General features: G+C 48.0%; 1 protein-coding gene across 1 annotated transcript in view; it reads right to left on the bottom strand.

Moving 5' to 3' along the window:
- Htr5a (5-hydroxytryptamine receptor 5A) overlaps positions 1 to 20,312 on the bottom strand; it is a 25,298-nt gene extending 4,986 nt beyond the window's left edge. Inside the window, exon 1 of the mRNA XM_008847260.1 lies at positions 18,980 to 20,312. Within this exon, the coding sequence (XP_008845482.1) occupies positions 18,980 to 19,732 (753 nt within the window). The 5' untranslated portion in view covers positions 19,733 to 20,312. The remainder of the gene's footprint in view (positions 1 to 18,979) is intronic.
- Positions 20,313 to 26,076: the final 5,764 nt, after the last annotated feature.

Below are 26,076 nucleotides of genomic sequence, written 5' to 3'. Positions count from 1 at the left end.
TCTCATGTAGTACAGGCTGGTCACAAATTTGCTATATAGCTGAGGGTTGCCTTGAATTCCTAGTCCTCTTTTTTCTTACCTCCTGAGTACTGGGATTACAGGCATGCATCACCAGTGGACATGCTTGGGGTAGAACCCAGGGTTCCCTGACTGCTAGGCAAACAATCCACAACTGAGCCACAGTCCCAGGCTCCAGCACCTTTAGAAGGAGAATCACAACACTTGTGTTCAAGGAGCTAAGATCCTCTGAGCAACTAGACTAGGTTGGCAGGTCTGTCTGGCTAAGTCCACCCACTTCAAGGCTGTACCCATCAAGTGTGATCAGAAGGAACTGGCTTGTCCGTCAGAGAGAACACCTGAATGGAGCGGAGCTCTGTGGCTGGCTAACATGGGCAGTAATGAACCATCACACCTGTGGCTGGCTAACGTGGGCAGTAATGAACCATCACACCTGTGGCTGGCTAACATGGGCAGTAATGAACCATCACACCTGTGGCTGGCTAACGTGGGCAGTAATGAACCATCACACCTGTGGCTGGCTAACATGGGCAGTAATGAACCATCACACCTGTGGCTGGCTAACGTGGGCAGTAATGAACCATCACACCTGTGGCTGGCTAACATGGGCAGTAATGAACCATCACACCTGTGGCTGGCTAACGTGGGCAGTAATGAACCATCACACCTGTGGCTGGCTAACATGGGCAGTAATGAACCATCACACCTGTGGCTGGCTAACGTGGGCAGTAATGAACCATCACATCTGTGGACTGCTCTGGCTGCAGTGCATGGACCATCACATCTGTGGACTGCTCTGTCTACAGTGCATGGACCATCAGTTATGTGGACTGCTCTGGCTGCAGTGCATGGACCATCACTTATGTGGACTGCTCTGGCTGCAGTGCATGGACCATCACTTATGTGGACTGCTCTGGCTGCAGTGCATGGACCATCACTTATGTGGACTGCTCTGTCTACAGTGCATGGACCATCACATCTGTGGACTGCTCTGGCTGCAGTGCATGGACCATCACTTATGTGGACTGCTCTGGCTGCAGTGCATGGACCATCACTTATGTGGACTGCTCTGGCTGCAGTGCATGGACCATCACTTATGTGGACTGCTCTGGCTGCAGTGCATGGACCATCACTTATGTGGACTGCTCTGGCTGCAGTGCATGGACCATCACTTATGTGGACTGCTCTGGCTGCAGTGCATGGACCATCACTTATGTGGACTGCTCTGGCTGCAGTGCATGGACCATCACTTATGTGGACTGCTCTGGCTGCAGTGCATGGACCATCACTTATGTGGACTGCTCTGGCTGCAGTGCATGGACCATCACTTATGTGGACTGCTCTGGCTGCAGTGCATGGACCATCACTTATGTGGACTGCTCTGGCTGCAGTGCATGGACCATCACTTATGTGGACTGCTCTGGCTGCAGTGCATGGACCATCACTTATGTGGACTGCTCTGGCTGCAGTGCATGGACCATCACTTATGTGGACTGCTCTGGCTGCAGTGCATGGACCATCACTTATGTGGACTGCTCTGGCTGCAGTGCATGGACCATCACTTATGTGGACTGCTCTGGCTGCAGTGCATGGACCATCACTTATGTGGACTGCTCTGGCTGCAGTGCATGGACCATCACTTATGTGGACTGCTCTGGCTGCAGTGCATGGACCATCACTTATGTGGACTGCTCTGGCTGCAGTGCATGGACCATCACTTATGTGGACTGCTCTGGCTGCAGTGCATGGACCATCACTTATGTGGACTGCTCTGGCTGCAGTGCATGGACCATCACTTATGTGGACTGCTCTGTCTACAGTGCATGGACCATCACTTATGTGGACTCCTCTGGCTGCCATGTGCTGAAAATCAGGGAAACATCAACTCTTGTACAATTTAAAAGGAGATAAAATTTGAAACATATATTCCATAATATCACACAGCTCTTAAAAACACAAATTTGGGGGTCTGGTGAGATAGCTCAGGAGTTAAGAGCATGGACTGCTCCTGCAGAGGTTCAGTTCCCAGGACCTGTGATATGACACAGATGTAACACAACTGTCTGTAACTCCAGTTCAAGGGGATCCAACTTGCTATTCTGACCTTGAGTGCATGCACACAAACACACACACACACACACACACACACACAAAATAAATAATTAATTAATTTTTAAAAACAGAAATGGGAAGAATGAGCTCAAAAGAGGTGGGACCATAGCGTACAAAAAATATCAAGGGAGAAATGGGGGAAATGGGGACACTCTAAATGGGAAGGGCAGGGAGGGAGGATAAGACAGGAAGAGAAAGAGGAGACATAAATAGTGCCTAGCTAGTATAAAAAGCCAGAGAGGGACTCTCATTAGTCCAAAAACCTACTGAAAAATTATATATACAATATCCCTACATGAGTCGACATGTACAGCTGAAGGCTACATAGCAAGAAACAGGGCCCGACAGGAGAAACCTTCCTTCGGTTGTTGGCCAAGGTGGTCCAAGAGACTCCCAAAATTACACAGGCTATTGCCACAGTCCTTGATCGCCTCCCAGAACTTGATGGTTAAGACCCTACTGCTGAAGAGAGGACATACTTTGGACTCAGGATTTGGATAATGGAGCTGGAACTGTCCTGGAAGCCCCCTCCCCTGAAGGCAGCTCTCACAGCTTTGGAGAGCACTACACAAGCTGCTAAGGGAGAGCATCAATCGATGGTCCAACCCCGGCTTCAAGGCCTAAAAACCACATCAGTGACCAGCACAGCAAATGACATCGGTGCAATAGTGGCACTTTTATCTTGGGGGTAATCAACAGCTACCATTACTTAAAGCCCACTCAATGGGAGGAAACTTATGTTTGGTACTGTAGCCAAATACACATAGCAGGAGAGGTCATAGATCTTAGAGAAAACCCCAAGGCTGTCACATCCCTAGACAAATGTAATTTCTTACTAGGTGCAAAATATGGATCCTTAAATTTACAGACAAGTATCCCGGTTACCACCCATCAAAGTAGCTTCTTTTTCAACAGATTATTACAGAGTTATACCGCTGGTCACACACAGAGATTGTCTATGTATTGCCCAAGCCTAAGTGGCGCATCCAGGATGAACCTCTACACCTAAGGCTCATGGAACATAGAACAAGGGATGAAGAGAGCACTAATGCATCTTTCAACGCTCATCAATGAAGCTCCCTCATGCACAAAAGGCCACAAATGGCCAAAACATGGAGAATAAGAGTCTGCAGACTGTAGGTCCTCGGACAGGACTCCTGAACTGAGGTCCAGGGCTCAGGGACCATATTGCAGAAAGGAGGCAGAAAGGTTGTAAGAGCCAGGGAGGCGGTGCATGACCATACGGAAATATTCCAATAGGCACCTGGGACCTTCTCATACAAACCTACAGCAATGGTGTCAGCATGCATAAGACTCACACAAATGTACGCAGACAAAAACCCAGCACAGAACTGTGGAAATGAACAGCAGGCCCCAATCTTGGTCAAAGAATTCTTGGCAGCTGATTACTGCTGGGTGAGGAAGAGCTGATCTTGAAGGGAGGGCCTCTAGATAGACTGACTAAACCCTGGTGGATAAACTTGCACCGAGGGACATCTCAAGACACTAACTTTACATAATAGGCCTTAATACAAATGACAGAATGTATGAACTCCAGTCGGGGGGCTATGGGAGGGTGTCAAACGGGAAGGGGTATAAAGATGATTTTCTGTATGAAACACACAAAAATTTAATTAAAAAAATTAAAAAAAATAAAGCCGGGTGTGCACGCCTGTAGTCCCAGCACTTGAGAGGCAGAGGCAGGCAGATCTCTGTGAGTTCAAGGCCAACCTGGTCTACATAGTGAGTTACAGGACAGCTGGGGCTACATGGAGACCCTGTCTCAAAAAGATCAAAAACATTTTTTTTAAATAAACAGATTTGGAAGTAAAATTCTTATTTCTGTACGTCACCCCCCCACCCCCGACAGAGCCATAGTTACCTGTGTGATTTTATTAGTTTGTATTTAGAAATGCATTCCAAGGAAATCATTCATAAAAGAAGCAAGAACAATATTTAGGTTACATTTTCAGCATCAAAGTAACAGAGAAACTTAACTTCTGAAATAAAATACAGCCTCAAAACGACTTTATTGAGAACATTCCTCCAATGTCCAAAGACACCAATGGAAAAAGAATTCTGTCTGGACTCTTCCCCCACCCAGGAAGTCTGTGTCTCTCTTAACACTTGTTCATGAGCCAAAATGGGGACATGCTGGAGACAGTAGTACTGGAGGTACAGGGGTGCTGGGCATGCAGGGGGTGCTGGGCATGCAGGGTGCTGAGAAATAGGGTGACTAGAGACACTGTGATGCTGGAGACACTGAGGGTCCTGGGACAATGGATGCTGGAGAGGAGACATGGCGGTGCCGGGGACATGGGACAGCTAGAGACATAGGGGTACTGAAGACACTGGGGTACTGGAGACACAGGGGTACTGGAGACATGGGAGTGCTGGGACATAGGGGTTCTTGGAGACAAAAGGGTTTTGGAGATACAGGGGTGCTGGGGAGCCTGGGGGAGCCATTGCACTGGGGTGCTGGGGATGTGTTTGACTTGCAGCAGAAATTCTTCATATTTAGTTGCAGAGCTCCACATATCTCAGAAAAGCATTTTTTCTCATCTTGGCTGAACTTCTGTTCTGTTGCTGTGAGAAAAACCATGACCAAAGGCAACTGGGGAGGAAAAAGTCTATTCCAGCTCACACTTCTGGGTCACAGTCGGTCTTTGAGGGAACTCACTCAGAAACCATGGAGGGATGCAGCTTGCTGGCTCACTCCCTGGCTCACGCTCAGCCAGCTTTCTTATGCAGCCCAGAGCCACCTGAATGGATGGTGCTGCCCACAGCAGCCTGACCAACCATCCTCAAGACAATCCCTCGTAGTCCTGGCCACTGGCCAGTCAGATCTGGGAAATTCCTCAGCTGAGGGTCCCTCTTCCCAGGTTGCGTCAGGTTGACCATAAAACCTAATCAGGACACTCATCTATGTGAAATGTGGCGTCCTTCTCCCAGGCCACCTTCCGGTGAGATGTTTAACACCAACTCCCTTTACAGGAGCGAGAGGGTCACTGACTGAAAACACTGTCCTTGAAGCACTTAACCGAGTCTGCAGGGGAGCCCGTATCAATTACCGTAAGAGGTTAACACTCATTAGCAGATTCACAGAGAGAATAAGGTTAGAGCCAAGTGAGCAGTCAGATCAAACCAGATTCCCCTCCTCCTCCCTAAAATGCATTAAAACACTGTGACAGCTAATCTTGGTTGTTAGCACGGTTGTCATAACTGGGAAATGGGAAATTTAGAAATTTCACCCATCAGCTTGACCTGTGGGCATGTCTACGGGACATTTTATTGATTGCTAATTGATACAGGAGGGCCCGACCCACTGTGGGTGGCACCATCCCTGGGCAGGTGGGCCTGGGATACATAAGAAAGGTGGTTGAGCAAGCCAAGGCAAGCCAGTGAGCAGTGTGCCTCCATGGTCTGTACGTCAACTCCTGCCTCCAGGTTCTTGCCTTAAGTCCCTGCCCTGATGTCCCTCAGTGTCGTTGGTGTTGGACTGTTAGAGGAAGTTGATTTTGGTATTTATCACAGCATCAGAAAAGCTAACTAAGACAAACACATATCTCACAATTTAAGATTCACAAAGAGTTTCTAGGTTTGGACTGGAGAAATGGCTCAGTGGTTAAGAGCACTGGCTGCTCTTGCAGAGGACCCAGGTTTGATTCCCAGTACCCGTCCAGCAGCTCACATCCATCCAAAACTCCAGATTCAGGGGATCCAACACCCTCTTCTGACTTCTGTGGGTGTTACATGACATGGGTGCACTTATATACATGCAGGCATAACACTCATACACATAAAATAAAAACATTAAGGGGCTGGAGAAATGGCTCAGCAGTTAAGGGCACTGACTGCTCTTGCAGAGGACCCAGTTTTGATTCCCAGTACCCACAAGGTGGCTACGAACCGTCCTTAACTCCAGTTCCAAAGGAATCCAAAGCCCTCTTTTGACCTCTGCAGCATTGCATGACATGGGTGCACTCACATACATGCAGGCAATACATTCATACACATAAAGTAAAAATAACAAATAAAATATTAAAAATAAATAAAATCATTAAGTATTTTTTTAAGTTTCTAGGTTTATAATCCATCTTCCCCCTCCCAATAAATGAGTTCTTTGGGGCCAGACACCTGCTTGTTAGAGCTCTCTTTCTTTTTCTAAAATAAGACGCTTAATAATTATTTACAGTTTTGCTACAAACCTAGCATGTTCTTACATCCATCACCTACTTACTTAATCCCCACCTACTCATTGATGGCATTGACAATCAGTAAATTACCCTGCGTTGTGGTACTACAGTTAGGGGACCGAGACCCTCAGCTGGGAAGTGTGGCTTCATGTGACTTACAGACTGTCTCCTGAACCTGATAGCGCCCTCAGGATGCTCAAGTCGGAAACAGAAGCAGACTTACGGGTTAGAGGAAGGCTCCACGTGGTGATAATAAAAACGTTCCCATAAATGTAGGGAAAGACTTGTTCGGTAGCTATGGCAACCAGGAGTCCTGTTAGTTGTCTAAGCCCATCAGCTGCTCAAGGACAGCACAGCTCTGTGAGCTCACACTTGCAAACGAGTCAGCCATCATCAGCCCTCACAGGAGAGCCAGCCAATCAGACCAGATCCACCTTAGAAACGTGCCTCTGAGAACCCACAGCCAATACCCACACTCTACCGATGGTGTCATCCTCGGCTCCTCTGAGCAACCTCCAGCCCCAAGCCCCACTGCCCCGAGTTCCCGTAGGTGACCCACACTTTCTCTATGTGGGGACTGTGTGTGACAACAGGACTTGCTCCTGGTGCTCAGGCCATAAATGGAGCATGTCTTTTAACCAGTCCCTGGATTGTGGTTGCATCACTGTTGTCCGGCTCTAGAGGCTGCACTGAAGTCATTTCAAGGAACTGCCATGGCATCCTCCATGCAAGATGCATTCACTGGACCCCAACTGCAGGCTCCTCATGCTTTGGAACACCTGCAGCCAGATGGTGCTGGTTTCTTGGGTTCTGGCTGGTCCCCTGGGCTCTTAGTGCTTAATGATATTTTGCTATTCTAGATATTTTGCAAACAAGGAAGGATGTCCTCATACAAGATCATCAAACTGAGGTCCCTGCTTCAAGTAACTATAGATTTTGGCTGAGCAATCCATCATTAGGCAACTGATTAGACCTTAAAAAAAAAAGATTTAGAGTGTGTGTGTGTGTGTGTGTGTGTGTGTGTGTGTGTGTGTATTGGATCCCCCGGAGCTAGAGTTACAAGCAGTTGTGAGCTGCCTGGCATTAATGCTGGGAATCAAACTTGGATCCTCTGCAAGAGCTGAACTATCTCTCTGGCCCCCAACTGATTAGATCTTTGTATAAGGTTATAGGCCACATGTCAGAGGCAAATATCGTTATACAATTAACCTGTATAGTCTGCTTCTGTTTTTTTTTAAGTTTATTTATGTATGTATGCATATGTGTGTGTGTATGTGTATATGTATGCAGGTACCCTTCAAGTCCAGAAGAAGGCACCAGATCCCCTGGGACTGGAGTTGTGAGCTGCCTTACATGGGTGCTGGGAGCGGAACTCAGGTCCTCTGTGGGACCAGCAAGCTCTCTTAACCACTAAGCCATCTTCCAACTCCACAGTCAGCTACTTTAATTGATATACAGAGGCCTTACAACACTGCCCTCCTGGGTCTCTCTCTAGTGTGTTCTGGAAGCTTTATCTGACCTCTTAAATGAACTGCCCTTTCAAGGTTTTCTCAGGGAAAATACAGCATACTGTAAAATCCCAAGACACGAAGTCAGATCTATAAAATGTAAATGTAAAGCCTAGGCCAGGGTCAAGGGCATTGGGAGAATATTTCTAAACTTCAGAGAAAAGGACAGAAATGTGCCACAGAATCTGAAATTCCACTAGAATATCAAAACTAATTGTCATTACCCATACCTGTCCCAGCCAGAATTGAAATGCCTTCAGATGGAAAGGTGTTTAAAGGTAGAGAAGAGTTATGTAATCCAACTGTGGCAGTGTAAACAAAGAGGTAGAGCACAGACCACAAGATGCGACTGCGGATGCCCTTGCTATGGACTAGTGAAGTTACAAACCTGTAAGGCAGAAGACAGATTCCTAAAAATATCCGGGCAATCCAGGCAGAACGGAAGCTGTCAACTGAACTTCGGTCTTTTCTTCCTATAGAGACTCAAAAATAAGAAGTAAATTCAAGTGTGACACTGACCACTTAGAAGATACCTAATATGAGCCTAGACACTTCCAGACAGCCTTAGAAAGTAAAGGCTGGGACTCAAAGCAAGATATGGCTCCCAGCCAGGTGTGGTGGCTCATGCCTTTAGTCCTAGCACTCAGGAAACAGAGGCAGATGGCTCTCTGTGAGTTCAAGGCCAGCCTGATCTACATAGCGAGTTCCAGGTCAGCTGGGACTATAAGGAAACCCTGTCTCAAAAAGACCAAAAAAAAAAAAAAATTAAACCTAGGGAAATCTTTAACAAAATAATTTGTTGCTGGGGAGGGTGCATGCCTGTTATCCACTCTAGAGGCTGAGGAAAGAGAGTCTCAAGTTCAAGGCCAACTTGGGCTTACATAAGGAACCCCAGGCCAGCCTGAGACATATAGGGAGATCCTGTCTCAAACAAACAGACAGACAGACACACATATAGGCAAAATGACATTTTTATGCCAGATGATAAAAGAAAATAATGAAAGGCCAATCTGTGGCTATGCAGCAAACTTTTAAAGATCTGAAGTTTTTATTTAATAGATCTATTCAAGTAGTGAGAAGACAGATTTTCACCTCAGTGACATGCCTATGAGTTTAACAGATCAGGTCTGGGTCCAGATAAAAAGCACCACCATCCTCATGCGTTTGTAGCCAAGAAGGTCCACACTGTGTAGATGAAGGCATTACATAAGAAACAAGTCCTGGAACCCCACAGGAACTCCAGAAGAATTGCTGCAGAGGGCACATGTCCAGCTGGATCTGAGTCTCCATGACAGCTCCTTGGGTTAAGAACACACTGAGGTTGGGGACGGAGCTCAGCTGGTAGAATGCTCGCCTAGCGTGCCCCAAGCCCTAGGCTCAATCCCCAGCACTACATGAACCAGGAGTGCTGGGCGCACCTGCAATCCCAGCACTGGAGAAGGAAGGGGAAGCAAGGGGGTCAGGAGTTTAGGGTCATCCTTGGCTACACACAGAGCTCAGGCCAGCGTGGGCCACATGAGCTGTGCAAAAAATATTTTATTTAAGGGCTGGGCGTGGTGGAGCATGCCTTTAATCTCAGCACTCAGGAGGCAGAGGCAGGCAGATCTCTGTGAGTTCAAAAAACAAAAATTTTATTTAAAAAAACAAATGACGGGGCTGGAAAGATGGCTCAGCGGTTAAGATCACTGACTGCTCTTGTAGAGGACCCGGGTTCGATTCCCAGCACCCACATGGTGGCTACGAACTGTCCTTAACTCCAGTTCCAGGGGACTCCGACACCTCTTCTGACCTCTGCGTCATTGCACGACATGGGTGCACTCACATACATGCAGGCAATACACTCATACACATAAAAATAATAAATAAAACTTAAAAACAAACAAACAAATGTAACACTGACTGAGCCATGCCCCCACTTAATGCACCAACCAACACTTTGTCCCCGTCCTGCCTCATAGTCTAATCATGTTTGTTAACTCAATTGAAGACTTGCCTCCATCAGGGTGGCCTGTGGGCATTCTGTGGGGCATTTTTCTTAATTGCTAATTGTAGAAGGTCCAGCCCCCTGTGGGTGGTGCCACCCCTGGGCAAGTGGGCCTGGCTATAAAGGAAAAAGCTGAGCAAGCTAAAGAGAACAAGCTTCCCTCTGCTGCCCTGGGCTGCGTAGCCTCCTGCGTCCCGGTGCCAGCATCTTTCCTGGGCTTTATACTGAGTTCAATATTGTATAACTGTATTAATTCAACTGTGAACCTAAAAATTTACAGCCACTTTTGAAAGAGATGTATCTTTGCTCTGGAAATTGTTATTGAATATGTTAAAGCTATAATGAAATGCTTCTTCTAATCATGTGGTTATTAAATAAATAAAAAAAATAGGGGCTGAAGAGATGGCTCAGCGGTTAAGAGCACTGACTGCCCTTGCAGAGGACCCAGGTTCAATTCCCAGCACCCACATGGCAGCTACGAACCGTCCTTAACTCCAGTTCCAGGGGAATCAGAAGCCCTCCTCTGACCTCCGTGGCATTGCACGACACGGGTGCACTCACATACATTCAAGCAATACACTCATACACATAAAATAAAAATAATAAAATATTTTTTTAATCTCAAAGAATTAATAAAAATATTTGAAAAAAAAATTTTAATTAAAAAAGAAAAAAAAGAAAACAAGACAATAACTATCCTCTGCCATGGTTTCTACTTCAAGATCCTGCCTTGAGTTCCTGCATTGGTTTCCCTTGATCATGGACTATAACCTGTAAGATGAAATAAATCCCTCCTTCCCCAAGTTGCTTGTTTATCCCAGCAGTAGAAACTAACTAGAATATCCCCATTTGCTATCGGAACTTACCCAGCATCTTCCTACCCATATGCTGTGGTGACACAGCAATATTTTCTCCTTTATCCAGTCACAGAAGTTTCATAACCCAGCAACTCTACTCCCCAGCCACCAAGGAAACCTTTGTGACTGCTTTAGATTTTGCCTCAATCAGAACTTTTTTTAATGTTTTATTATTTTTATTTGATGTGTATGAGTGTACTGCCTGCATGTATGTAAGTGCACCTGTGTTGTACAATGTCGGTGGAAGTCAGAAGAGGGTGTTGGATCCCCTGAAACTGGAGTATGGATGGTTGTTAGGCCCCATGTGGGTGCTGGGTATCAAACCCGGGTCCTCTGCAAGAGCAGCCAGTGTTCTTGGCCACTAAGTCGTCTTTCCGGCCCCATCAATCAGAACTTTTGTATCCTGGTAACACATGCCAACTGAAGATCATTTTCAGATAAGAACTACATTATAAAATAAAAGGGCAGCCAGGATGGTGGCACACACTTTAATCCCCACACTTGGGAGGCAGAGGCAGGTGGGTCTCTGCAAGATTGAGGCCAACCTGATCTCCATAGCAAGTTCCAGGTCAGCTGTGGCTACAGGGAGACCCTGTCTCAAAAAGACTGAAAACAAAACAAACAAAAAAACAAATAAATAAGTGGACAAAGCCAGGTTTGACATGTGTGCTGGGTAGCTTTAGTGTCAACTTGACACACCTGGGTTGAGGGAGCCTCAATCGGGAAATTGCCTCTATTGGACTGGCCTGTGGCCATGTCTGAGGGGCATCTTCTTGATGAGTGATGTGGGAGGGCCCAGCCCACTGTGGGTGGTGCCACCCTTGGGCAGGTGGGCCTGTGTTGCATAAGAAAGCAGGCTGAGCAGGGGCCAGGGAAGCAAGCCTGTAAGCAGTGTTCCTCCATGGCCTGTGCTCCAGCTCCTGCCTCCAGGTTCCTGCCCTGAGTTCCTACCTTGGGCTCCCTGATGAGCTGCGACCTGGGAGATGTAAGACAAATAAACCCTTTCCTCCCCAAGTTGGTACTGGTCAGAGTGTTTTGTCACAGCAATGAAGAACAAACTAAGACAACATGTGATAAGCTACCCAGTTGCTCTCAAAAAAACCGGTTTCCCACCAGAAACCAAGTAATTGAGTGTGTGCACTGTGGCCCCTTCCAGAGCATATCTGGTTCCTAAGCAAAACAGAAGAGGTACAAAGTAAACTCTGCTAGGCATTCCAAGTAATTTACTTGTTTAACATGCTAGAGAAATATCTTCAGAGGACTGGGGATGTGAGTCAGTTGGTAGAATCTTGCCTAGCACATACAAAGCCCTGGGCTCAATCCCCATAGCTACATAAACCAGGCATGGTGGCGCATACCTGTAATCCCAGCACTGGGGGGCGGGGGGCGGGGGAGAGGATATAAGAATCAGAAACTCAAGTTCACCCTTGGTTAAACAGAGAGTTCAAGTTCAGCCTGGGCTACCTGACCCTGTCTTTAAAAGGGAGGGAGGGAGGGAGGGAGGGAAGGAGGGAGGGACATCTTCGAGTACTCTGTGCAAAGGAATAACAAATGTAAATTATATAATGACTTCTTGCCCAGAACCTACATGACTGCTCCATCAGGACATCAGCTAGGCTGTTCCAAGATCTGGTTCTCCAAAGCCCTCAATAACCCATCTCCATTTCCTCATGAAGAGCTCAAAGATAAACCTCCATCAGGGGAAACTCTGCCAAAGACAGTGGCCTTGTCCATAGGAGTCGAAAAATAGAAGTTTTTGAGGCAGGGTTTCCCTGTAGTCCCAGCTGGCCTGGAACTCACTATGTAAACTAGGCTGGCCTTGAACTCATGGAGATTGGCCTGCCTCTGCCTCCCAAATGCTGGGACTAAAGGCATGCACCACCACGCCTGGCCTGGAAGTTTTCATTTCTTAAAATGCTCTCATAGCAGGAGCTGGAGAGATGTCTTGGTGGTTAAGAGCATTGGCTGCTTTTGCAGAGGACCAGGGTTCAAGTCCCAGCACCCATATGGTGGCTGTCTTAGTTTATTTCTTCATTGCTATGACAAAACACTCTGACCACTACCAACTTGGAAAGGAAAGAGTTTATTCAGCTTACAACTCCAGGTCGAAGTTCATCAGGGAGCCCAAGGTAGGAACTCAGGGCAGGAACCTGGAGGCAGGAGCTGGAGCACAGGCCATGGAGGAACACTGCTTATAGGCTTGCTCCCTAGCTCCTGCTCAGCCTGCTTTCTTATGCAACACAGGCCCACCTGCCCAGGGGTGGCACCACCCACAGTGGGCTGGGCCCTCCCACATCACTCATCAAGAAGATGCCCCTCACACATGGCCACAGGCCAGTCCAATAGAGGAAATTCCCCATTGAGGCTCCCTCAACCCAGGTGTGTCAAGTTGACACTAAAGCTATCTAGCACAGTGTTTAACAATAACTCCAATTGCAGGGATCCAACACCCTCTTCTGCTCTCTGTGGGCATTGCACAACATGAGTGCACTTACATACATGCAGGCAATGGTTCATACACATAAAACAAAAGTCATAAATAAAATATTTAAATGCTGTCATAGCAAACGATGCCCATGTCCATGGACAGAGCAAATTATACAGCCTAAGCTCATGGGCCACATCAAACCGGTTCCCATGGCCTAACCCTTGAGAACATGACTTAAGCTTTCTCTTGTCAATCATCTAGGTGTCTGCCCATAAGTAATAGCTCAGGTTGTACCTGGATTCATACAGAGTAAAACAATATATTTAAACTACAAGGAAAGATGACCCGCTGCCTTAAAGAGGCACGGGGGACGTTGATACTGGTCTTCCCAATCAAAATGAAATTCTCGAGTTCTTTGGGAGATTTTCCTGTCTCTTATTGTTATAAATGCTTCTATATAATGCTTTCTCTATAGATTAATTAACAAATTATTTTTAAAGAGCAAAACAGGGCTAGAGAGATGGCTCAGCAGTTAAGGGTGCTACCCAGGTTTGGTTCCCAGCACCAACAGCAAGCAGCTCACAACTACCTGTAACTCCAGCTCCAGGGGACCTGATGCCCACGTCTGAACTCTGGGGGCATCTATACTCACAGGTGCACACCCCCATATATACACATAATTAAAAAGAAAAAAATATAAATCTTTAAGGATAAAACTGGGGCTGGTGGGATAGCTCAGCTCACTTGCCTGACAACCTGAGTTTCGTCACCAGCGGTTAGAAGAGAACCAACTCCCAGATGTGCACACATACACAAGGCACAGAAAGAAATGTAAATAAATAAATAAATAAATAAATAAATAAATAAGGATAAAATTGTGTGATTCAACCTGCAATCTCCTGGTCACCTGTTCACTCTTGCTATCACTTCCCTAGTACAACAGGTGAACCCAGGACTTTGCACGCAGTAGGTGCGTGCTCCATCATTAAACTAGGCTCCCACCCCTTGGTGTGCAACCTTAGCACAGATCTCCACAGAAGTGTCACTTTTAAGAAGAACCGACAATAGAGCTGAAACCTGGACCATAAAGATGTGCTTGAACAAGGCTCAGGGAAGGCTACCTCCCAAAGATGTGCTTGAACAAGGCTCAGGGAAGGCTACCTCCCAAAGATGTGCTTGAACAAGGCTCAGGGAAGGCTACCTCCCAAAGATGTGCTTGAACAAGGCTCAGGGAAGGCTACCTCCCAAAGATGTGCTTGAACAAGGCTCAGGGAAGGCTACCTCCCGAAGATGTGCTTGAACAAGACCCACATGGTGACTAAACTATGGGTAGCTCCAGTTCCAGGGATCTGATGCCCTCCTCTGGCCTCTGTGGGCATTGCATGACTCAGGTGTACTTAGGTACATGCAGTCAAAACACTTGTCCACATAAATAAAATTTGGAGGCGAAAAAAAAATAAGAACTTAATGTTCCCATTAAGGGAACTCAGGGAAAGTCTGCGGACCTGGGATCAATTTTGACCTAAGCTGTTCATCTAGGACAATGAGTCTCAAAAGATGCTCTCACAAGTCAACCTATCCACACTCACCAATAAACACCCAGCAAAGTAACCCCCATGCAACAACTGCTCTTACAGAGGGTGTCAACTCACTCCCACCTCAGCGGCCCAGGCTCTGGACTCCACACTCCCCACCGGCACCTTTGGGACAAACATTGTGCCTCGCTCAGGTGCTGGGCCTGGTTGGCAGCCTTCTCCCTCTCCCCAGGAGACACTTGCTGCTCTTTCTCCTGTTGCTTCAGACCTTCAGCAGTGACTCCCTCATCCTTTGAAAGTGTGGCTGGCGATCAGAGACTCAAGAAAGCTGCATCGAAATTAATATGTGAAAGAAGTCCTACCCAGGTTTCATACAACTAATGGAGCATGCTCAAAAAAAGTGGTTGGCAGGTACTACATTAACAACTGTGAAGGGTTCTGCAGTCTGGGCTTTCTGGACTTTCCCCTTGTCTACTTGCCTACACTCATTCTCAGGAGTATGTTCCATCTCTTAATAAACTGTATTTCTAAGCACATGACCCCGATCCAGCTCTTTGCCTGGGATAGAAGAGCCTGGATGCTTCGGCAGATGCCCAGGACTCAGATTGACACCTGTTACATCAGGGGTAAGGCTCTCCTGTCTCCATTTTACATCTTATTTTTGGGCATGGTTTAGGGTTTCAGTATAAATATAAATAAAATGCAGCAGCTAAGCTGGGCAGAAGTGGTGTGTTTTCCCCGGGTGGCACAGCTTGCTGGTGACAGCTTGCATTTAGAAACTTGGACACCCACCATCATGGAGCATCAGAAAGATGGGTTTGTATTAACTCTTCAACATACCATAAAGACAGAGATAGCTCCATGTTGTATACAGAGTTACAGAGTCAAGGCATCGTTTTTGAAAGTGATCTGACAGAGAAAGGAGGCTCTGTGTGTGTGTGTGTGTGTATGTGTGTGTTGTATACATTTGTATGTATGCGTGTGTTCATCATGCATGGGTTTGTGTGGGGGCGTGCACATGTGTGCAGAGATGTCATAATGCTTTGCTTCAGCTCTCCTTGAAGCAGAAAGACAATAGCACCCCTCATCCACGAAGCCCTCAGCCGCAGAACTGGAATTGATCCTCCTTCTCACGGTGCACGGTGTGGGTTATAAGCCATGCTTGCCTTTGTACTAGTCACTGTTCTGTTGCTGTGATGGAAACACTGACCCAAGCAATTTATAGAAGGAAGAGCTTATATGAGCTTATGGTTCCAGGGGAATTACAGTCCGTCATGGCAGGGAGGCCTGGTGGCTGGAGGTGGCTAGAGCAGGAGCAGCAGAAGCTAAGCTCTCACATCATCACACAGGTACAGGAAGCAAGAGAGCGACCAGAGATCTGGCAAGGCTTAAGAACTCTGTAAGCCCACCCCCAGTGACGTGCATCTTCCAGGATAGCCACACCTTCTAAAACCTCCCAGAACAGCGCCATCATCTGGGGATAAAATGTCCAAATACTTGGAGCCTATGGGGGACATTTTCATTCAAACCACCACAGCCTTGATGGGTGTCCTGGCAGCAGAGCACTTGTGTGGGGACCTTGAAAGTAGCTAGTTTTCTCTCTAGTCGGGGCTGGGGTGCGTTACTAAGGAAACTGAGATTCCCTTTTTGGATCCTTAGTCTCATTATGCGCCAAGAAAAGACTTTAGAAACAGATTGGACAGGAAGCCTGAGGACAATTTTATTAGAGTTTAAGAGAAAAACAACAGGGCAGACAAGCTGTGAAGTGGCAGCGGCTGGGAGAAGAGACAAGGAAGTGAGAAAGACTTGCCAGTTGTTATGGAGGTCAGCAATCAGCCACAGAGCAGAAGGGGGAGGTCAAAGAGAGAGCAAGAAAGCCCAAAGTGCCGGGGAAAGCAGCCCAACACCCGAAAGAGAAAAAGAAAAAAAGAAAAAGTCGCTTGTGGCCCAGATTCTGCAAGCAGCTTCATTGGGAAGAGAAAATACGTCATCTCAAGTGGATAATCCACTGCTCCCGTCTCCTTTTTCATAGCTTGGAATGCCAGGTCTCCACCCAGGCCTAGAGGAGGACCATACACCAACCTCTATCATTCTGGGTGGTAGTTTAAATTCCTAAGGTTGCCAAAGCTGATGTTTACAGTTCTGCTGTTACCAGTAGAGTAACAAAAAGCCCCATAAGTCAAGACTATCAAATCTCTAGTCTATCTGTTCAAAGACCCTCCTTTCCAGTTTCACTGGTCAATCACCTGGTCATAGGACCACCCCTAGGAAGACGGGTTCACCTTAAGTCATGCTAAATACATGGGTGGAATACCTAGTTTGTTAATGAGATAGTGAACTTTTCCTGCCTGGAAACCCACCTCCTAGTGCAATGATTCTGAGCCCAGCCACAGACCTGTAGATCTCCGTAAGCCTGCCCACTTTTCCAAATTCTTTGTAAAAGCATAATCTTTTCCTTTTCTAAACATGCTTTCTTTAATGCTTTGGGCTTCCCCTAGCATCTAGTATTTCTTTACTTTTTCTCTAAAACTTTCCTCTCCCACCATGTGGCTGTGAGTTGGTCATGTGTCTGACTTCCACACAGGCTCTAAACCTGCATGGTTTCTCTCTCCATCCTCCTTCTCAAGGCAGCTGCTGAGAGTCACAGCTTGTTTACCCTGAGAATATTTCTTTAAAGTTCTAACAAAGTTGTTCTAAAGCTTCTGTTTGGGTCCGTTCTTAAATTCTTTTATGAATGAGACTGAGAACCTTCTAGGGGATGCTGTTTCTCCCCTGCATCACCAGGGAAATGGGAAGTGCGGTCCAAAGGTTCAGCGGCCTAAGGTTGCTGTAGTGGGGGCACTCACATCGGAACCGAGCTCAGCTCTTTGTTGGAGGCTCTGATTCTCTTTGTCATCACCTTCTCCCTGTTCAGTTTAGAATCTAATGGACTTTCCAAATTTCAGTTCTGTGAACTCTGGGTTGGGCAGTTCTTTGCTGTGAAGTCATCCTGTGCACATCAGCAGGATTCCTGGTACCTACACTATAGTCATCAGCACACAACCCTCAAGTCTTGACTAGTAGAAATTATCAGGGAGTCCACACATCCTCCAAACATTCCCCCAGGGTGCAGCATCACCCTTGGCTGAGGACCACTGTTCCAGTGAGCGGACCTGCAGCCCGTGACACCCTTTTCTTTCTTTACTCTAAGATGATGCCCTCCCTTTCCTCCCCTACTTACACTTAGGATCCCTCTAAGTTTGAATGACTGGATCTGGTCAGAAATGTCTGTGGAAATGCAGCCATCCCACAAGGGTGGCAAGCATGTGTCTTTCCTCCCCTGGACCAAGCTCTTCACAGTAAACACCATTATCCTTTACCCATTATCCTTTACCCTTTTCAGCCATTTAAAGTACTTTGCTGTCCCAGAGCACAGTAACAGAAAATGGGAACTACACCCAGGTCTGATTTTACCTTAACACTGGAGTAAGACTAGAGACTCATGCTTGCCAACAGGTGGGGTAGGTGTGGAGCCCATTTTCATGTTGATTCAGAAACTTGAATCAGAGTGAGGTCCTTAAGAGTTAACAAAAGGCGGGAAAGTATGCATGGGAGGGATAAAAGTTGTCTACTTTAAGTGCCAGTTGTAGGGAACTAGGGAGTTGTCTGACCTGTAGTGTCACTCAAATGGAAGGCAGGAAGGCAGACAAGCAGTCCTTAGTCACACATCTGGCCTGATGAGGAACAGACCCAGAAAGCGCTCCCAGAGACAGGAGAGGCAGATAACAAACGTAAGCACGGGGACCATAGGAAAGTCAGCGAGTTTCTGATCTCACAGGGGTGGGGGACCAGAAGCATGACAATAACCTAGGAGACACCATAATCTGCAAAAGTGACCTGGGACTCAACACAGCCGCTGTGCTGGCTTCGTGCCAATGGTCCTGTCAATCATTTTACCTTCTCTCCCCGACACTCCCTACCAGTGCAGAAAGTGTCCCGCAGACACCAACGTCTCCAGATGTTCTAAGGGATGTTTTCCACCGGCGGTCTTTAGTGCCAGTAGACCCGGCAGAACACAGAGCTCAAACCACCCTGGGCGGGAGTAGCTCTGTGAAAAGGAACCCAGTGCACCGAGAGTCTGTGACATCCTGTCTCTGTCTGTCTGTCTGTCTGTCTCTCTCTCTCTCTTCCTTCATCCCTCCGTCCCTGCATCCCTCCCTCCGTCCCTCCCCTCCCCTCCCCTCCCCTCCCCTCCCCCAAACCGGAGAGGTCCACTTTCTACAAACGTCAGGGGAGGTGTCCTGGGGATAAAACCTTCGCAGATGCAGGACAACTATTTTTAGCGATCGCTGTAGCACCCACCTCCACAGCTTCGGGCACGGGCACGGGCACCGGGGAGACGCTGTTGGGCTTCCCGGAGCCCACGCGGAACTTGGCGGTCTTGTAGATCTTCCAGTACACGAAGAGCACCACGCAGAGCGGCAGGTAGAAGGCGCCCACGGTAGAGAACACGGTGTAGGAGGGCTCGCGGCTGACCTGGCACTCCTCACTGCGCTCAGAGTAAGTCTCCCCCCAGCCGAAGAGCAGGGGGGCCAGAGAGATGACGGCGGAGAGCGCCCAGGTGAGCGCGATCATCACGTTGGAGACGCGCTTGCGCGCGCGGAGCGTGTACTGCAGGTGGCGCGTGATGGACCAGTAGCGGTCCAGGGCTATGGCCGTCACGTTCCAGATGCTGGCTGTGCAGCAGAGGACGTCACACGCGATCCACAGCTGGCACAGCCGCTGGCCCAGCTGCCAGCGGCGCCCGGACAGCTCGTGCACCAGGCTGAGTGGCATGACCAGCACAGCCACCAGCACATCCGAGATGGCCATCGATGCCACCAGGTTGTGCGGCACGCGGTGGAAGGTGCGTACCCTGAGGATGGTGGCCAGCACCAGCAAGTTCCAGGCAAATGTGGCCGCCGCCAGAAAACCCAGCAAGGTCAAAACCAGCACGCGGAAAACAGAGAGAAAAGGAGGGCTGGGGCTCAGGTCTTCCGCGCCCAAGCTGCGGTTGGGCTCCAAAGAGGAGGGCGTGGAGAAGGGAAAGGAGGTCAGGTTCACCGGGAGATCCATCACTGGCTCAGGACACCTGCCCTGGGTGGTTGTGGAAAGGCGTCCAGACTCAAGTGGCCACGGAGCCAATCTGGATGTTTGCGTCTGGCCAATTAAGAGGTTTCTGGAAAGCGCCCCTGAACCTGGCCGCAGCCTCCTGCCAGGTGAGCGGAGTCTGGAGGAGGTGCTTTGGCAGCGAGGGGAGCTCTGGGCTGCAAGCCGCGCACCCCGTGGTCCTCAGAGGCTCGGGAAGCAGGCGTAAGTCTGAGTCGAAGCCAGGGCCCACCTGAGCTGTCGCATGCCCCGGGCTCCTCACCTCGGCGGGGATCGCTGTCCGGACCCCCCGCAACCGAGCATCTTCCGGGTGGGCCCCGCGCGGGGTGGGTGCCTGGAGCGGGGCTGGTGCGTCAGAGCGGCCGCGGGTCCCGGTGGCTCCCCGCCTGCCCCGCCCTTCCCAGGCAGTTGGCTCTGGCCGCAGCTCGGTGCTGGGGAAGCCGCACACCTGCTGTCCAGGCACTACCCTCTGCCCTCCGTGTGGTCTCCCCACAGCGTCTGGGGCTGCTGCTCCCCGGAGCGCAGGCTGGCGCCCCCACCCAGACCTGCCTCACCGAAGTGGGGATCCAGCTACGTAAGCCATCAGCTGATAGGGCCGCCTCTCCGGTGCGGCTCCAGCGCGCTCCCCGCGGCGCCTGGCTCTGTCCGCGGTGCTGCCGCCTCCCCCGCCCGGTGCGCCGCTTGGTGCTGTCCGCGGTCCTGTTGCTCCTGCAATGGGTCCCTGGCTGGAAACGAGTTGCCCAGTGAACCTTCCCGCACGCTTCCTCCATTCCTCCACCATCCGCGACCCCTCTGGAGGTGATCTGAGACCCAGATCCAGATCTCCGCTTCCTATGAGTGCTGTTCACCAAGTACAGGTGTCCTGAGTTGGGGGCCTAAGAGTCTAGATGGCAGCTGTTCCCCTCTAGGCTGCAGTCTGGCTACCTCCTTCCTATGCAGCGCTCAGTGACCTCGCTGAGTCGTTTCCTGAGGAGGAAAGGCAGACCCAGTTTTTGCTGATCTCAGACAAGGCTGAGGTGTGGCGCTGGAATGCCTGTTTCCTGAGACCCAGAAAGGGGCTCACGCTGTCTCTCCAGTGTTTCTACTGAGCCTGCCGCTGGGAAGGAGTCTGGAGGCAAGTTCTTATTTTTAAAAGCAGTTGAAAAGCAGGAGCATTGAACTTTCCACCCCGGTGTAAACAAGTTAACACACACACACACTCACACACACACACTCACACGGGGGAGGGGAGGAGAGACAGACAGAGAGACAGAGACAGAGAGAGACAGAGAGACAGAGAGGAACAGAAAATCTCAAAGGATCCTACCCAGAAATTTTGTTTTGTTTTGTTTTTATTTTCAGTGCCGGGGACAGAACCCAGGACCTCGTGTTGCTAGGCAAAGTGCTCTGCCATTGATCTCCATTACAGCCCAGGCTCCCGAAGTTGTGATTTAAAGATGCCACCTCCCCCTCCACCCCCAAGAGACGTGATACAGCAAGATCTTTTTTTTTTTTTTTTCGGTCTTTTTGAGACAGGGTCTCCCTGTAGCCCCAGCTGTCCTGGAACTCACTATGTAGACCAGGCTGGCCTTGAACTCACAGAGATCCTCCTGCTTCTACCTCCCAAGTGCTGGGACTGCAAGAGTGTGCCACCACGCCCGGCAGCAAGATCTTTCTTTAAAAGCTGCAATAAGAAAATGTAGATGACAGAAAGGAGAACAGGTGGACTAAGCACTTTCTAATGAGGTTTTCTTGAAACTTTGTACGTGTACAAGTAAGTTTGGTCAGAAACTTTTTAACAATTTGCAAATGAGAATTCTGGTTTTTAATTTTTTTTACAACAGCTTGTTTCAAACAAAGTTGAAATGGGTCCAGAAAATGCACTGAAGGGAATGCATGCTCTGGAAAAGCAAAGACGGATGTGTCCTAGTTTGCTTTCTATTGCTCTGATAAAACACTCTGGCCAAAAACAGGTACAGAAAAGGGCCTATTGTGTTGTACACTTCCAAGTGACAGATGGACTTCTCAGAACGAGGCTTCGAGGGAAGTGCGGGGGGGGGGACACAGGGCAGGGATCTGGAGGCAGGAGCTGAAGAACAGACCATGGAGGAACGCTGCTTACTGGCTTGCTCCTCTGGCCTGTGCTCAACTTGCTTTCTTATATAATATAGGACCACTTGCCCAGGGGTGGCACCACCTACAGTGGGCTGGGCCCTCCCACATCACTCAACAATCAAGAAAATGCCCCTCAGACATGGCCACAAGTCAATCCAATGGAGGAAATTCCCAGTTAAGAACCCCCCCTTCCCAGGGGTGTCAAGTTGACAACTGAAGTCATGGCAAAAGGTCAGAAAGCAGATATTTAGCCTAATAATGAAGCCACAATTTCCTGCCCAGTAATCATACTTGAGCCACTTCTCAAAGGTCTGATTCCTAAGGAACAAGTCAACAACACAAGTACGTGTTTAGAGAAACAGTCTTTGTTCTTCTCAAAGAAACTACAGCACATGCACCAGTTCCTAACTGCACCTGGAAAGGAAAATATCCCAACCACCTGAGAGGCGCTGGAGGTGGACTCTGAACAAATAGACACTTGGGAGCCTCCCATCAGAGATGCGGCCATGAGGTGGGCTCCCAGGAGAACCTGCTCACCATCTCTGCCACACAGCCCAAGTGTGGTTTGAATGAGAATGTGCCCCATAGGTCCAAGTATTTGAATGCTTGGCTCCAGTAGATGGCACTGTTTGGAGAGGGTTAGGAAGTGTGGTCACGCAGGTGTGGTCGCTGGGCTTTGAGAGTTAACAGCTGTGTCCTATTTCCAGTGCCTGCTTAAAGGTGAGAGTGCCCAGCTTTCTGCCCTGGCCCCCTCTGCCACCATGGCTCCCCCACCATGACGGACTCAACTCCCTGGAACAGTAAGACCAGTAAACTCTTCCTTCCATAAGCTGCCTTGGTCATGTTTTGTCGCTGCTGTTGTTTTAGTCACAGTGATGGAGAAGTAATACACTAACGCAGGGACTAAACGTCCTTGATGATTGAAAGGATGTTATGTTATTAAAAGGTCCTGGGTTGGGGGTATAGCTCACATGTGTGAGGCCCTATGTTCAATGTCCAGTAACACAATTTTCTCCTTTTTTATATCTTATTTTTATTTTTGATGTGTATCAGTGTATTTCCTGCATATGTGTAAGTACACTGGTGTCATGCAATGCCCTCGGAGGTCGGAAGATGATGTCAAATCCCTTGGAAATGGAGTTACAGTTAGCTGCCATGTGGGTGCTGGGAATCAAACCTGGGTCCTTAGCAAAAGGAGTTAATTCTCTTAACTGCTGAGCCACCTCTCCAGTACCCCAGTAATGCAATTTTCAATTTTTAAAAAAGATTTTACTTATTTTAGGTGTATGAGCGCTTTGCCTGTGTTAAGAAACATTGTATAATGACCACACTTTTCTTTTATCTGCTCGCGCACAATCTAATCAACAGTTGATGAACAAAGTCATTTCTTGGCTATAGTAAATAATGCTGCAATAAACATAAGTGCAAATGTCAAAACTTATATTTGATTCTAAATGAATATCACGTATTGCCTTTATGAGTTATGTAAAATTGTCTATATTGGGCTATTCTTTTAAAATGAACATTATCATTAATGTCATTAGGAATAAAAGATTTCCAGTCTAAAGGAAAAGAAACATTAAGTATTACTCTTTTCTCTCAAGCCCTGTAAAACTTGGAACTTGGTTTATGATAAGGCATTTTATTCTTTTAATCCCACCGTACCCTGTAAGACTTTTGTTTACGGAAAGGCCCCGACACATTCCTGAACCTGATGGCCTGAGGTAGTGGAGCTCTTCTCTCTTCATAACAATTATTTTAAAGTGGTCAACCAGGAAACACTGTGCAGTCAGACCCCAGCCAATGGAGGAAAGACACAGTTTTCTTGCCTTAGGGACAAAAAGCCCCCAAGCTTCTGGGTCCTGTGTATACTTGCTGCATCTGACTATCTAAGCAAGGCACCCTTTTGCAAAAGTAAAATCTGCCTTGCCAAGTTACTTTTTATCTGTCTTCGTGTTCTTTGTGCAGGGTGGATGGTGTCCTCAGACCCTGGATTGTATTTCTAACATTTGCTTGTGTAAGTGCAACTCCTGTGTGCCTGGTGCCCATGGAGGCCAGAGGAAGGTGTCAGATTCCCCTGGTACTGGAGTTAAGGAGGCAGGTCAGCCACCATGTGGGTGCTGGGAATTGAACATGGGTCCTCTGGAAGTAAGTCCTACAGTGTAAGAGAACAAACAGGAATCCCCAAATTGCTATGAGGTTTTCAAAGTTAAATTATCATCTTGGGAGGCCTCTAATGGGGGCAAATGTCTTTCCTTCCCAGAGCAGGTGAGAAACTCAGCTTTGGTCTTATTTTGCTATTTTTGATTGACAGTCCTACTTTACCTGATCAGGGCAGTGCAAGGAGAGGATGGGGGTGACTAGGAGCCTTTCTCAGTGCTGATTTTGGCGGGGGGGGAATGAGTGAGGAGGAGAGAGAGGAAAGGTCTCATTGTAGCTAACCTGGAGACAGTCATCCTGTCTCAGCCACCCCAGTGCTAGATTGTGAGCGCCCCACACATGACTTCAGGGATGATTCTTTTTCAGACAATCTTCTAAAAGAAGATTTTTTGGACAGATTTTTAAAAATTACTTTTGATTTATTTATTTTTATTTTACATGTATGAGTGCTTTGTCTGCATGTATATAAGTGTACCACATACATGCAGTGCCTGAAGAGTGTGTTGGATCCCGTGGAACTGAAGTAACAGGTGGTTGGTAGCCATCATGTGGATGCTGGGAACCAAACCCAGGTCCTCTGCAAGAGCAGCCAAGGCTCTCTTCATTGCTAAGCCATCTCTCCAGCCCCGGAAGATTTATTTTTAACTATGTCTGTGCATGTGTATTCGTGTGTGGATATGTGAGTACAGGTGACAGGGCAGGCCAGAGACATCAGATCCACATGGAGATAAAGATACAGGCAGTTGTGAGCACTTGAAAAACTGGGGTCCTCTGCAAGAGAACGGCTCTTAGCCGATGAGACAACTGTCCATCCCCATCCCCACCCTTCCTTGCTGATTCTTTTCATAGGTCAATCAACTACCTATGTGGTTTACTAGGTGTCATAGTTAGCTTCCATGGTCAATTTGATACAAACCTAGAGTCACCTGGGAAGTGGAACCTGCAACTGAAGAATTTCCTCCATCAGACTGGCCTGTGGCATGTCTGTGAGGCACTTTTTTAACTGCTAACTGATGTAGGAAGACCCAGCCCACCTTGAGAGGCCCATCCCTGACAGGTGGGCCTGGGCTGTATAACGAAGATAGCTAAGGAAGCTGGGGTTGGGGATAAGCCGGTAAGCAGCTTTCCTCCCTGGGTTCTGCTTCAAGCTCCTGTGCTGAGCTCCTGCCTTGGCCTCCCCTGACGATGGACTGTGACCTGTAAAATGAAACTCTGAAACTCTCTTCTCCCCAAGTCACTTTTGGTCATGGTGTTTATCACAGTAACAGAGAGCTAACTAGGACACCAGTTACGTTTCAGAAAGTTACTATATATATACAGGGTCTCCCTGTAGTCACAGCTAGCCTAGAACTTGCTATATAGATCAGGCTGGCCTCAGTCTCAGAGATTTACCTGTCGCGCCACCATACCCAGCACAGAAAGCTACTTTTAGGTTTTTTTTTTCAATTTAATTTATTTTTATGTGAATGCATGTATTGTCTGCATGTAGGTAAGTGCACCCGTGTCGTGCAATGCCCGTGGAGGTCAGAAGAGACTGTTGGATCCCCTGGGACTGGAGTTATGGATGGTTGTTAGCTGCCATGTGAGTACTGGGATTTGAACCTGGGTCTTCTGCAAGAACAACCAGTGTTCTTAACTGTTGAGCCATCTCTTCAGCCCCAGAAAGCTACTTTTTTTTTTTTTTTGGTTTTTTTGAGACATGGTCTCCCTGTAGCCCCAGCTTTCCTGGAACTCACTATGTAGACCAGGCTGGCCTTGAACTCACAGAGATCCACCTGCCTCTGCCTCCATAGTGCTGGGATTAAAGGTGTGTGCCACCATGCCCAGCTTAGAAAGCTCCCTTTAAAAATCATGTTTTTATTTGTGGTGGTTGGTTAGTTGGTTGAGAGAGAGAGAGAGTGAGAGAGAGAGAGAGAATTAGTCATTTTTTATTGCTGTGATAGAAACACTGACCCAAACAATTTATAGAAGGAAGAGCTTATGGTTCCAGGGGAATTACAGTCCGTCATGGCGGGGAAGCATGGTGGCTGGAGATGGCTGGAGCAGGAGCAGCAGAA

This window comes from Nannospalax galili, unplaced genomic scaffold (assembly GCF_000622305.1).
Source record: "Nannospalax galili isolate Female #2095 unplaced genomic scaffold, S.galili_v1.0 scaffold302, whole genome shotgun sequence".
In the NCBI taxonomy this organism is placed as follows: Eukaryota; Metazoa; Chordata; class Mammalia; order Rodentia; family Spalacidae; genus Nannospalax; species Nannospalax galili.
This window is presented reverse-complemented; position numbering and strand designations above follow the sequence as displayed.